This window comes from Mercenaria mercenaria, chromosome 6, assembly GCF_021730395.1.
Source record: "Mercenaria mercenaria strain notata chromosome 6, MADL_Memer_1, whole genome shotgun sequence".
Taxonomy (NCBI): domain Eukaryota; kingdom Metazoa; phylum Mollusca; class Bivalvia; order Venerida; family Veneridae; genus Mercenaria; species Mercenaria mercenaria.
This window is the reverse complement of record NC_069366.1, coordinates 60,284,970-60,299,891: the sequence shown is the minus strand read 5'-3', so window position 1 is coordinate 60,299,891 and position 14,922 is coordinate 60,284,970. Positions and strand designations below refer to the sequence as shown.

Sequence of the window (14,922 nt, the reverse complement as noted above, 5' to 3'; positions counted from 1 at the left end):
TATGTTTTGTTTAGTTCTGATTATTTTCAACAATTTAAAATAAGATCATCTATAGCAAATAAAGATTTAAAGTGAATACTTAGTACTTAACCTTCTTGCTACTGGAGAGTCATTTTGTTCGACAGTTTTAGGTACTTTGGTTTTGGACTACAGTTAAAATTACCCGAGAACCGTTGTAAATATCTTGAATTGATCTGGTTAACTCGAGCTAGATATAAAAAGTTAATCCAACTTCTATACCTCATACTAAATGTGTTCTCTTTATTTTTGTGGTTTCACACGTCGACGTCGCTTTTTTGCGTAAGTGTTATTTTTTTCTTGTTTTGCGATTTTGTCGGTTATTTTGAAATAGATTTGTCATTTTACACTAATAGCATTAAATTTTTCTGTTGAAATTATATACTTGGTGTAATGCATTTTATTGAAATAAAATGATATTTATTTATTTATTTATTTATTTATATTATATACTTGATGTAATGCATTTTATTGAAATAAAATGATATTTATTTATTTATTTATTTATTTATTTATTTATTTATTTATAAGCAGAATTATTAAATTAACAAATAATCAAGACCTTCGAGTGGTTTATCGTCTAGTTTACAACGGTTCAGAGTTCAGATGCGTAGGGATTGAACCACGAGGGCGTTAGCCCGAGTGGTTAAATACTGAAACATATATCCGATGAACCGTGGTGAATTAGATGATAAATCACAAGAAGGCATTGATTATTTTCATTCTGACATGCACATTGACATATTTTAATAAATATCATGCTGGACTTTATTTACCCGAGGAGTAATTTATCGGACGTCATGCGCCAATTTGACGTCATAATTGTCGTAATAATGTTTCTTACCGGTCAACTGTTGTTTATCGCAGATTATAGAAAGCTTGATTTCCTTCTCTGTTTAACTGGAAATCAAATCGAGCCATGTTAGAATATGTAATAAATATCATAACTTTAATTATTTTTCGTAAAACATAAAGAAAATGTGTCATCCATACAGGTACCGAATCGCCTCGCCGGACCCAAACATTGACAATGACAATGTCTTCATTACTACCTGTCGAACGAAAGTCACTCTTAATTGCTAACGTGTATATATATTTTTACGATTTTTTTGTAGGTCAGACATTATTTTCGTTATTGTTAAAATATTATATGAGCGTAAGAAGAATATATGTCAGGCGTTTTTTTTTATCAAAACGATGTCGAAGACGAAAACTAGGTCATTCTAAGGTGCAAAGCATATGAGCAACTCAGAAGTCAGTTGATTTAACGATACTATTATATCGATCCTTCCGCTATTGTTACAATTCAAAACTTGACTCATCATAAAACCAAATAATAGTCGAAATGAACTCTCTGCACATTTGCGAGGTTACTAGTGAGTAGAATGAGAAAATGTTCTTTAGGTTGAATTACGTATCTCGCTTGCTCTTTAATTTTGTTCATTCTCTATTTGTATGATGAGAATTATAAGAATTAGGTCACTTCTTCTTCTTTTTCAGTTGAGCACATAAGATTAGATAAGATAAAGATAAGATCAGATAAGTTTTGTTTAAAGTCGGCAATATTACAACATAAGCTCTGAAGAGCTTTTGAAACCGACTGTAAAAAAAATGACGAAAAACATTAAGAACATGTTATTAAAAGAAAGGTATGAGGGGAACATTTGGAAAGGGCCACCATTAAAAAACAATAAATGAAAAGAACATTAATCAACATATTAATAATGACTCTCTGCATTAACACAAAGCAAACAAAAACAAATCCGCAAATAAATGAGAAAAAAAAAAAACAATAACAAGAAAAAAAGTGCACAAATAAATAAGGAAGGGCATAACGACAAAAATCTACACTGAATATTGGCAGCAACCCCTGTGCTGTGTCTCTCCTTACGAACATGCAACACACTTAAATTACTATCAGTTCTCGTCCACGAGGACATCAACTGTTTGAACTGATTGTTCAAAACTTGTAGCAGTTCTGTAATCAACTGATAAAGAGTTCCAAAGCACGGGGGCAGCATACCTAAGGGAATTTTTACCATAGGTTGTTGTGTTTACTATTGGAGCCGGTAAAATATTTGAACATATGAAGTTGAAAGATGAATTCCTTTTTATAACAAGATTTGAAAGTACAACTGGAGAAATTTCATTGAAGATTCTACATGTTTCCATTGCCATTACTCTCAATCTTCTGATTTGTAAAGTTGGTAAGATTGTTTTTGTTAGAAGATCTTTATAACAGGAAAAGTATTCATTATATACAAAAGATGATAGGTAAGGGTAGATTTCTCGGAAGCACAGAACACCAAAACAATATAACCTCAGAGCCACGCATTTGCAAAGTAGGCCCACAACAAAAAGAAGCTGTAATGGAAAAATATTGCAGACGGGTTGCTGCACAGATCAATCTTTATTCTCTTTCTTGTATATCTCTTTTGCTGAAAATACTTCAATACATTAGCAAATATAATATTTTTTTTCACATGAGAGCCATAAAAGTGTCAGTTTTATTTGCATGCGTGAGCATGAGAATTTTATTACAAAATTGTATGTGTATTCAATTATATACCTAAATTCTTTTTCTTCTTCGTCCTACACTGTCAGACCAGTAGCCTCAATGAAACTTGGGGTTTTCCACAGATCCTCAGTGCCTCCGGATTGAGGTATCTATCGGCCAAGTCGCAGCTCGCTCCTAGCCATGCCTTTTACACTTTTGGAGTACATGCTCCATAGTCTGATCTTCCTGTATTCGTTAAATAAACTTTCACACATAACATATTTGTGTTCCGGGTATAGACATGGTATTACGTTGTTTCCATAACAGCGTATATATACATCTAGTTTCTTTTATTCCGAATCGAATGCGCTAATGAACACCAGACAAAAGCAGTTTATATGGGATGGGTTTTCGCAAACATTTTATCATAAATCGTTCTTCATGTCATGAAAACATGTATGCTTCGTTAAATTCTGATTATTTTCAACACTACAAAATAAGAATATCTATAGCAAAGAAAGATTCAAAATGATTACTTAGTATTGGACATTTTTGGTGCTAATAGGAGATAACGGTTCAACAATTTTAGCTCACCTGAGCCAAAGGCTCATGGTGAGTTTTTTTTGTGACCGCTCAATGTCCGTCGTGTGTCCTGTGTTGTCCATCGTCCATCCGTCAACATTTTCTGAAAACATCTTCTTCTTGAAAACCACTGAGCAGAATTACACTAAACTTCACAGGAATGATCTTTTGGCAGTTCCCTTTCAAAATTATTTAAAGAATTGAATTCCATGCAGAACTCTGGTTGCCATGGCAACCGAAAGGAAAACAAATCAATGAAAATCTTCTTCTCCAAAACCGCATGGCGTAAAGTTTTGATATTTGGCATGTGACATCATCTTATGGCCGGTCCTCTATTCAGATTTTTCAAATTGTGCCCCAGAGGTGAAAAGAAGCCCTGCCCCTGACGTTCACAAACACCATTGTAGCATTGCCTTGTGGTCCTCTCCCAAAATTGTTCAAATTATGCCCCTGGGGAGGAAAGAGGTCCTGCCCCGGGGTGTCTCAAGTTTTACATAGACTTGTATAGGAAAAAAAATATTAAAAGTCTTCTTGTCTGAAAATGCAAGGCCTAGGCTTTTGTTATTAAAGACTGATTCTGGTTTGCAAGGTATGCGGCCTATGGTCTGCGTATTGGCAGTAAGATCAATATACAAAAACTGGACGTGATAGGTTTTGCTTTGTTTATCATTAAAGCTACTGTTAGCTACTGTGTAAGTACAAAGTTTGCATGTGATTTCTCACCTTTACAGCAAACAATTCTTACTTTTAACGGTTTAGAAACCTGATTAAATTGGGACTAAGCAAAGTGATAAATACAGCACCCTATTTTATTTTTTCAATTAATCAACCCTTTATAAACAATTGTTTCTCATTATTGCTTGATTTTTATAAAAATAATAAAAAAAAAGAAAATGCATTCAGGCACTTTTTAAAAAAATGAATAATTCATGTATAAATAAACATGTGTATTTTGAACAATGATATCTGTTTATTGCTTGATTTTATCATGAAGGTCCATAGTTTTTTTTCATTTATTGAAAATGCAACTCAGCGCTTCTTTAATTTCTAATAAAATCCAGCAATATTCAATTTTTCTGTTTTTATTTTGTTACCATAATTAGTTAATAATTGAAAAAAATGCTTGTTATTTTTCTTATTGGGGTTTAAGTAATTTCATTTGTCATTAAATAAAGGTGAGAGTTTTCTAAAATGGTGAGAATTGTCTTGATGCAAGAATTATCATTTAATTAGTCAGGACATTACTCAACAAGAATGAGCAATTACAATTAGTATATTATCAATTAAAATAACTTGTGTATAATCTGAAAAAAAGCGCATTTCAATCAGTGAAATTTTATAGCACAGAAATAACCAATTATCTTTACAAAATCAATAAAATTTATGATTCCTCAAAATGGACTACATGTCAAGTCTACAGGGTTTTATGGACCCTTATCAGACTGGACCAGACTGGATCCTGTTTACTGGGGATTAAAGTGTCTGGCTTTTAAGAGGAGTCACTTATATTTATATAGGAGATTTTCTTTGCCTTTAAGTATGTTGCCTTTCCTAGTGTTAGTGTACTACATTTGTTCAAATTATGTCCTTAGGGTGAAAAGAAGGCCTGTCCTGGGGATACCAAGTTTATCAGGAAATAAAGATCTTCTTGTCTAAAACTTGAAGGCCTAGGTCTTTGATATTTGGTATGTAGCATTGCTTGGTGGATTTCTAACAATTAAGTTTGTTCAAATTATGCCCCTGGGGTGAAAAGGGGCCCCGCCGTGGGGGTCACTTGTTATAATTATGAGTTTTATAGGAAAAATACTTCAAAAATTATCAGATCATATTTCCTAGACTGTAATTTAATTATTATATTTACCTGATGACCCAAAGCGATTAGGGATCACTTGAATGTGACCTTGACCTACTGACCTACTTCCTTAAGTTTTTTAAGTTACAGCCTTGAAATTTGGATGACATGTACAGTTTTGCACACCGATATTAAAACTGTCTTTTATTTACTATGAATGTGACCTACTGATCTACCTTCTTAATATTTAAGCATCTGTTTGCCATTTGAAACATGTGGCTCATATAACTCAGGTGAGCGATCCAAGGTCATCATGACCCTCTTGTTATTACTTTTGTTTCGTGTGCTGAAAGATGAATTAAGGGGCTGAAGAATTGTAAAACTTGCCTGTAAAGGTCACTGTTTCCTCTGGATAACCATAAATAACGTATTTACTGGTTTTAGAAACCGCCCGTCATGTTTTTAGTTCGCCAATGTCTGGCGCCTGTCTGTCTGTCTGTCTGTCTGTCGTCTGTCAACATTTAGCTTGTGTATGCGACCGAGGCTGGATTTTTCAACTGATCTTCATAAAATTTTGTCAGAATGATTTCACTTTGATTAAGTCTAGGCCAAGATCGAAAATGGGTCATCTGGGGTCACAAAGTAGGTCACTAGGTCAATTCAAAGGAAAATCTTGTGTATGCGATAGAGGCTGTATTTTTCAATTGGCCTTTATGAATTTTGGTCAGAATGATTAACTTGATAAAATCTAAGTCAAGTTCGAAAATGGGTTATCTGGGATTAAAAACTAGGTCGCTAAGAAAAACATTGCGTTGTGATAGAGGCTGCATTTTTTAATTGATCTTCATGAACTTTGGTCAGAATGATTGCCTTGATGAAATCTAGGTCAAGTTTGAATATGGGTTATCTTGGATCAAAACCTGGGTCAAATCAAAGAACAACCGTGTGTGCAATAGGGGTAGCATTTTAAATAGGATCTTTATGAAATTTGATCAGAATGTTTGTCTGTATATAATCTAGGTTGACTTTGAATATGGGTCATCTAGGGTAAAAAACTAGGTCACCTTGTGTACGCAATATTGACTGCATTTTACACTGGATATTCATAGAATTTAGTCAGAATGATTGCCTTGATGAAATCTAGAGCAAGTTACAATATGTTTCATCTGTGACCAAAAACTAGGTCACTAGGTCAAATGAAAGAAAAACGTTGTGTATGCAATTGAGACTTTATTTTTCAATTTATCTTAATAAAATTAGGTCAGAATAATAGCTTGATGAAATTTAGGTCAAGTCTGAATATGGGTTGTCTGGGGTCAAAAACTATGTCGCTAGGACAAATCAAAGGAAAACGTTTTGTATGCGATAGAGGCTGTATTTTTTAAATTGAGGTGGGTGAAATTTAGTCAGAATGATTGCCTTGATCAAATCCAGGTCAAGTTCTAATGTAGGTAAACTTCGGTCAAAAAACTGGGTCACTAGGTCAAAATGAAGACAATACTTGTTTACACTTAAGAGACCACATTTTTGGTCCATTTGATCCAATCTTAATGAAAAATGGTCAGAATATTTGTTTCCATGAAATCACTAGGTCAAACATGTATACACTGTTATTGTGTGTTTCTCAGGTGAGCGACCTAGGGCCATCTTGTTTGATTTCTCAGCCAGTATTGCGGCTTTTTGGCAATTAAAATTTTTGAGCAATGATGCAAGATCAAAATAATTGTATGAAGCATGTGGCTCATGTACTTTTTGTATATATAATTTCTTGTAGCTGTTTTATACTTGTTTTCTTGCAGATTCAATCTTTTGGACCACGCCCATAGAATGAGTGAGTGCAACGACAAGGTTCCTATATGGCGGGTTGTGTTACTATTTATAGTATGCCTGTCCGTCTATTTATATCTGTACTCGAATGCCTTTGATGGAATGCAGAATTCTGCAGTGTTCCGGGTTGCTGAAGGAGATTTGCAGGTAAGATGGTTTTAGAAGTTAATCGTAACCGCTTATGACCGGAAAGCCGTTAGTGTTTTATTACATGACGTCATCCGACAGGAATAACTTTTCAAAATTAGGGACCAGTCAATAGCCAAAACTAAATGATTTGAAGTCAGTGACTTTAACCACTCGGCCACGGAACCCCTGTGCTATTGTTAAAGAAGTTTAAAAGAGCCACCACTGGCAAAAAAATCCCTAAATAGGTAAACCTAATAACAGTTTCTACTTCTAGATCACCACAGTAAAAATTAAGATTTCTAGGAACTACAGCACCTCTTTTTAAGATTAATACTTATTAGTTTTGTTTTCGCTGTATCTGCTAATAAATGTGTATGTTGTTGCAATTCTTCGACTGATTTACCAAAAATTACAATAGCATCTGCATACAATAATTTATGTTTTGTCCAAGGTTGGGGAGTAAGCTCAAGTAAGGTCGAACTTGTATTAGAAGAGGGAAAACAACACATATTGGTTTTGAATGAAAAATGGGCACTTATTCAAAATGCCAAAAATACGCACTACAACAATTATATACATAACCTAACACTTTAATAAAAATGACCCGAATAAACATAACAGTGTGGGCAAAAAACTGCCACCCACACAACTACATGTAATAAAAAATAATAGAAAAGATTGTAGAATAGGGTCTGGCCTTTCGGTTTAATACTGAAAACAAAATATACAGAGCGAGAAACACTTTGTGACTATTGATAATGACTTAGAATAATACATCAAAGTTTTTAAAACGACCCGGGCCTTGGACTATAAGCTTTTGGTTTGGCGGGGTTGGAGGAGGTGGTTTAAAATTTTAAAAATGGCGAGGGGACTGCCTACGCCAATTAAAATCAACAATAATGGTCTGTAACATCTCACGATTGCTCCGAACATACGTGATGAAACTCTTTAAGATCATTGGTTAAAAGCCATAATTATGTGGGCAGATAAAAACCCGTTTCATACCCGACAATAGTACTGTCCAATGACATAAAATATTTCATGTGTGCATAAAATTTATTTATGTATTGAACAAGGTTTGGGATGTAAGATCAAATTAGGGTCGAACTCCTCTGGGAAGAGGGAAAACAAACAAATGGTTTTGAATGAAAAATGGGCAAATTTTTTCATAATGCCATAAAAATACGCAAAAAAACCGCCAAAAGTAGAAACCGCCAAACCCAAATGAGACTGGATACACAATGAATATACTTTAAACATTGTGAACATGTAAACGTCTATATAAGGGTTTCCCACTGTGTATAGATGGTACCTTTAAAGATCGTTAATACAAAAGAAAACAAGAAAAGGGGATAAGCATACAAGAAAAAATTCTCTCTCTATTACTCTTGATTTAGCTGATTGATATATAGGCTGCATAATGTTTAAACATTACCTCTCAGATTAACTTGTTCAATTGATATCATTATTTTTCTCCCGCCACGTTGATCTTGTCTAAAGCTTTGAAAAGTCAACAAATAAAGCATATGATTGTTAATCTTTCTCCACTCACTGTCCGGGGAGGTGAAATGAAAGTGTGTCCATTGGCTGCTTAAAATCTGTCAACCATTTCAACTTACTGCCTCCAAAATTGAAAATGTCACAAAATTCAAACCACAATGGATGCAGAAAATTCAAATGAAGCCAAGAGAAAAATGACTCCAAATTTCAGGAAAAGTTGATTTAAAGAGTAGCAATAGTTGGACTGAAATAAAGACTTCAGTTTTTTTTTTGTGAGTTACTGTCTTATTTCATTGACATATGGTCAAAAGTTGTTGACATATGGTCAAAAGTTGTTGTCTCCAAGATTTTGAAAATGTACCCACATATTTTATACCAAGGGGACATGTGTCCCCTCCATTTTTTACCCCGGAAGAGTCCTGCCCCGCCAACAATTCAACATTAAATTTTGATCAAGGGTCATTTTCAACGGGGTCAATATTTTAATTACCACCGACACTTTGTATGGGCTCTGTTAACCTCAAAAGGGGAGCAAAAAAAGATGACAAAAATTCGGCCGAGTTTGGTAGTGACAAAATGCGTTGCGAGGGTACATATGATGTGTTAGGGATCATGGAATGGAACGTTTGCAGTTTTTTCTACGTCAGGGGCTGTGCTCATTTTTCCATTACGCCCAAGGAAGGGGGAGAGAGAGAGAGAGAGAGTCTCCTTAAAAATGTTGGGGGATGGGGGTTATGAGTTTCCTTTCAGAGTTAGTTTTCGTATAAAACAACAAAAATGTAGATTTCAGAGCGTGTGAAAAGGGTCTCAAACGACGCTTTCTATGCAATAACATTGTATTGTTTTGTTGTTAGCTCACCTGTCACGTAGTTTGTTCACCCTTCGTCCGTCCGTCCGTCCAAAATTTCCTTGTAAGCACGATGGAGACCACATTTTGTATTTGAATTTAATCAAACTTGCACTCAACTTGTATAGGCATAATATCTCGGTTCCTTACGAAAACTGGCCAGATCCCATCATAGGCTCCCGAGTTTGAGCCTCTTAAAGGGCCAAAATTTGCTATTTTTCTTTGGTTTGTAAACACGATAAAGACATCATTTTGCAATCAACTTTAATAAATACTTGCATACAACTTGTATTGGCATACTATCTTGGTTCCTTTCGAAAACTGGCCAGATCCCATCATGGTTTCAAGAGTTATGGACCCTTAAAGGGGCCAAAATTTGTTATTTTTGGCTTGTGAACACGATAGAACCAAATTTTGCAATCAACTTTAATCAAACTTGCGCACAACCTGTATTGGCATAATATCTCGGTTCCTTTCGAAAACTAGCCAGATCCCATCATGAGTTTCAGAGTAATGGTCCCTTAAAGGGCCAAAATTGCTAAATATCGGTTCCTTTCGGAAACTGGCCTAATCCCAGTTATGTCCCCTTAAATTTGCTATTTTGGCTTATGCAGCCATAAAGAAACTTCCGTTATGGTTTGATTTGATACAAACTTGCAAAATATCCTCAACAACAATAAATCTTGGATTCCATGATGAATCTGTCAGATCCAATCATAGGTTCTGGAGTTATTTTATATCTGATTATCTTCCCTGATTTTAATCAAAATGAATTTATATTAGTAATTACTTATAGGACTCATTTGAAATTTTATTATTGTCATTAGTTGGACTCAGACCATCAGGGTAGATAACTATGGACTGAAGTATTTAAAATTACCTCCCTTCATTTAAAATTAAAATGGATATATCTCCGTAACTAATGAAGATACTGATCTGAACTTTCATTTATGCCATCGGACAGACTTGGACCATCGGTGAAAATACTTATTGATTGAATTTATAACAAATTACCTCCCTTTATCTTTTATGTAAATGATTATACCTAGCAGCCTCTAATGAGATTGGTTGAAACGTTGTTTATGTCTTCTATGGTAAGAAATTTTTAATTTTACTTACTTTCAATTTGTTGTTGTTTAAAAGGGTTGTACTCTATATCTTCTACATGCATATCAATGCTTGATTACCTCCCCTGATTTTATTAAAATGGATTTATGTCAGTAGGTATTTATAGGACACATTTGAAATTTCATTATTGTCATTAGTTGGACCTAGACAATCAGGATAGATAACTATGGACTGAATAATGTCAGATTACATCCCTTCGCTTCAAATTAAAATGATTGTATCTCAGTAATCAATGAAAGATAAATGATTTTGAAATGTCATTTTGCCATCAGATGGTCTCGGACCAATCAGTGTAGATAAATTTTGAAATAATTTATGACAAATTTACCTCCCTTAATTTATGTTTAATAAATATACCTCCGAATGTGATAAAGATTGGTTTTTAAATGTTATTGAAGTATTCCAGGGGAAGAAATAGTTCATGTTTGTAACTAAAATGCAGCATTTGAGCCTAGGACCCTCAAACTGGTATGGAGACTGGTCCTGACTAGTACAGACTCATAGGTCAAAAGGGATTGTTACCAGAAAATATTATTTTGATGGTATTTAAATTTTGTATGCCTATGTGATCTATGTCAGAACTTGATCTAATCATTAAGAGTAAAGATATTCAGGTGAGCGATATAGAGCCATCAAAGGCCCCTGTTTTAATTTTTAAATTGACCGGAGGGATAGTTCATCGAGTTTCTTTAAAGCACGAAAATGTTGAATTCTGTAAAACGAAGTAAAAATGTGAGAATGACACGAGGGTCCTCCACCTAAATATTTTTTAAAACATTCCACATAAACATGGGACAGGGTGAGCTTTTGTGATCGGATTTCGTCTGGCGTCCGTCCGTCCATCCGTCGTCCGCTCACAATTTTCATGAACACGAATAGAGACCACATTTCACCATCAATTTTAATCAAACTTTCACACAACTTGTATTGGCATAATATCTCGGATCCTTTCGAAATCTGGCCATATCCCATCATGGGTTCAAGAGTTATTATTTGGGCCCTTAAAGAGTCAAAATTTGCTAATTTTAGTTTATGAACACAATAGAGACCACATTTTGTAATCAATTTTAATCAAACTTGCACACAACTTGTATTGGTTATCGCGGTTCCTTTCGAAAACTGGCTAGATCCCTAATGGGTTCCAGAGTTATAGTCCCTTAAAGGGCTAAAATTTCCTATTTTTGGCTTGTGAACACAATAGAGACCACATTTTGCAATCAACTTTAATCAAACTTACACACAACTTGTACTGGCATAATTTCTCAGTTCCATATGAAAACTAGCCAGATCCCATTAATGGTTTCAGAGTTATAGCCCCTTAAACGTCCAAAATTTGCTATTTTGGCTTTTATTAGCCATATGGAGACTTCATTTATGGTTTGATTTGATACAAACTTGCACAGAATGATTGTCTTGATGATTTTTAGGCCTGGGTCGAAACTGGGTCATTTTGGGTCAAAATCTAGGTTATCGGGTCGTATCAAAGGAAAAGCTTATTAACAACCTAGAGGTCACATTTATGACCCTATCATCATGAAACTTAGTCAGAATATTTCTCTTGATGATTTCTAGGCCAAATTCGAAACTGGGTCATATGGGGTCAAAAACTAGGTCACTCGGTCAAATGAAGGGAAAAGCTTGTTAACACTTGTTTATTGGACGTGCATGAAACTTGGTCAGAATGTTTGTGTGCATGAAATATCGAAAGAAATTTTACCTGGGTCATGTAGGGTCAAAAACTAAGTCACCAGGTCAAATCAAAGAATAATCTTGTTTACACTCAAGAGGCCACATTTTTGGACCAGGTAATGAAAATTGGTCAGAATATCTGTCTCCAAGAGATCACTAGGTAAAACATGTTTACACTGTTATTGTGTGTTACTCATGTAACCGACTTAGGGCCATCTTGGCCCTCTTGTTAATCATTCATTAGATTATTATTTATACCGCTGTGCGTTGGATGTGTACATATCCAACGCATTTTGGTACTACATTTTTGTAAACTACCAAATTGCGTCAGGTGTAACGCATTTTGGTAGTGACTACCAAAACTCGGCCGAATTGTGGTAGTCACTGCCAAAATACGTTGCTACCATTTTGAAGTGCAACAAGGTTCAAACTAATCAACCAGAAAAATTCCCGGCGTGCGCAAATCAATCTTCGGAGTCAATACGGCAAGAGCCGATAAAATGTTGCCATTTCATATTTTTTCGGATACGCGAACGTGCAGGATATTATTCCTTATTTCCGCATTTAATGTTTCAAAATTTAGAGCTTAACAACGTTCGCACAATTAAGCTGTGAAGGTACTGTTTGCAGTTATAAATCACGTAGATATACGTGCAGGGAGCAATTTAACTTTTTTTCCGGACAAAGTTTAGCGGACGGTTATGATAACGCACGTAGCTCTCTGCATGTACATGCACATGTAAAAGTATGAAATGTCAACATATCTAATGATTCTTTATTGTACGTTTTTTTCGACGCTATATTGGTTACAATGCAAAGTAGATGGCCTCTGAATAAAAAATCAGGTTACCGGATATTACATATCCTGCACAATAATGCAGTGGGCCGTTTTAAAGTCGATTTAAAGAGAAACCACGAAAGGTAGCAGGGTACACTTAGATTCGAAAATTTTGGGCACGGACAGTCTTACATGTAGCGAGTCGCAATATTGCACTTCCCTTCTTCTATTACGAGCAGAATCAGGGTGGCCATTTTATAAATTGCGTGCAAGTTTCGTGCTTGTAATTAATGTGCGCACGTATTAGTTTAAAAAAGAACCCCCAAAAAAACATACACACACGTATAACTGATTACGTGCGCACGTAATAGCTAATACGTGCGCACGTACTAGTTTAACAAACATCTGCGTACGTATTCGTATAGAAAACATTAAAATAAAAAACATCTATGTCACCTCTGTGCCACCGTACTTTATACATGTGTACAGTACGTGTTCATAACGGAACAGATCTTTAGGATTTGAGCTGGTGAAAATGTACTGTTTTTTCTACGATTTGCTTTTATATATTCTTTTTTGCGGTTATTATGTTAATTTACAGCATGAAGGTGCCGATGTCTCTAGACTAACAGGGAATGAAGTACACAATAACTCACAAAAGGCTAATGACAGATTTAAATAGTTTTTTGGTACACATGTTTAACATCATAACATCATAAATTACAGGTCCTTTATAGCATTTTGAAAACAAAGTAAATATCCTGACACTGATACTTTTGCAATGTTTTACAACCAAAAATATATAAGTAGCAGTATTTCACAAATTTTCCAACTTAAAATCTGCCAGGTCATGGTTTCCGGACACTTGATAGCATTTTGAAAATAAAGTAAATATCTTTACACTGAAACATTATCCATTCAATATTTAAAACCAGAAAATATATTAAATAGCACAGAGATTGATTCAGAATTTTTATGAGAGTAACACTTAGGCACATTCCTTGTAATAATGAAATAAATAGACCTTTCATGTTTTCCGACAATGAATCAAAGGGTTCACTTTATACGAGTATACACTACGAGTTCTAAACATAACACAACAAACCTGAAGATGAGACTAAAAGATATAGCATGCGCGGAAACTACTAAAGATTTAAATTTAAAACAAAATATCATTAATTAGAAAAAAGTAACAAATATTATTGTGGGACTATTATGGGTTTATTCATTTCTAATATATAGCTTAAAAGTCATTCAAACTTGTTCTAGATTAAACTGCCTTTTCTGTCGTTTTCAAAGTGTTTTGAAAAGACACCTCTAAAAGTGTGAATACACAGACAGATTCTCACATTCATGAATATGCTGTAAATATACTCTTTTTTTTTTACATATGAGCGTTTTGTGGCCAAAGGTAAAAGTATTATGGACATATAACGGATAAAGTAATTCACCATGATGTAACAACTCCGACATTCCAGTACATTTTATGAACATTTAAGGTAGTTATGCCCGTTCGACCAAGAAAAAAAAATTACAATGTAGAAATTGATTAAACCCTATTTTATGTAGATCATCATGAACCTGCTCATCCGTGCCATACTTTGGTTCATGGTATTGGGCATACTTTGGCCTTGCTTACAAAAGTATCATATATATACTTGGGGGTGTGCTCAGTTCAAGGTAGTTGGAATACTTTGACCTTGCATACATGTAGTAATGAAATCTATGGAAGCATAGATTGCAAGCAATCAATATAGTAGCCGACTTGGTTTGAGTTTGTTGACGATAGGTAATGAAATGTGCAACACCCCTCAAAGCCATACTCCCGCAACCGGTAAGGTGTGCTCAAGTGGAGTTTGGTACATGGTACGGCGCATTCTTTGGTCCTTCTTGCAAAAGTAACAGAAAGTTTAGTAGTCTGTAAGATTTGACACCTTTTTCATCCATTGTATTGAGCATAATTCGGCCCTAATTAAAAATGTAGTAAACATAATACTACGGCTTGCTTAACTAGACATAGTTTGGTTCGTATTATAGGGCATTATTTGGCCCTGATTGCAAAATAATTAGACATATCTCTATGGTCTATCTTTGACATTGTACAGACTGTGGTCAATCACAACTGGGCATGCTTT

At 34.8% G+C, this 14,922-nt stretch overlaps 2 protein-coding genes across 4 annotated transcripts in view; both read left to right on the top strand.

Annotated features, from left to right (window-relative positions):
- The window catches only part of LOC123548760 (uncharacterized), a 169,156-nt gene that overhangs the window by 135 nt on the left and 154,099 nt on the right, over positions 1-14,922 (top strand). For 2 of the 3 annotated variants that reach the window (XM_053546056.1, XM_045336294.2), the window contains exon 2: positions 6,689-6,863. Coding sequence is in view for 2 of the 3 variants with exons in the window: in XM_045336294.2 (XP_045192229.2) it covers positions 6,717-6,863 (147 nt within the window). In the remaining variant the exon portion in view is untranslated. Of the gene's footprint in view, positions 1-5; positions 301-6,688; positions 6,864-14,922 lie in introns of those variants that run through there. The other variant, XM_045336292.2, reaches the window with a different exon arrangement.
- The window catches only part of LOC123548761 (uncharacterized), a 45,542-nt gene that overhangs the window by 22,378 nt on the left and 8,242 nt on the right, over positions 1-14,922 (top strand). The window lies entirely within an intron of this gene.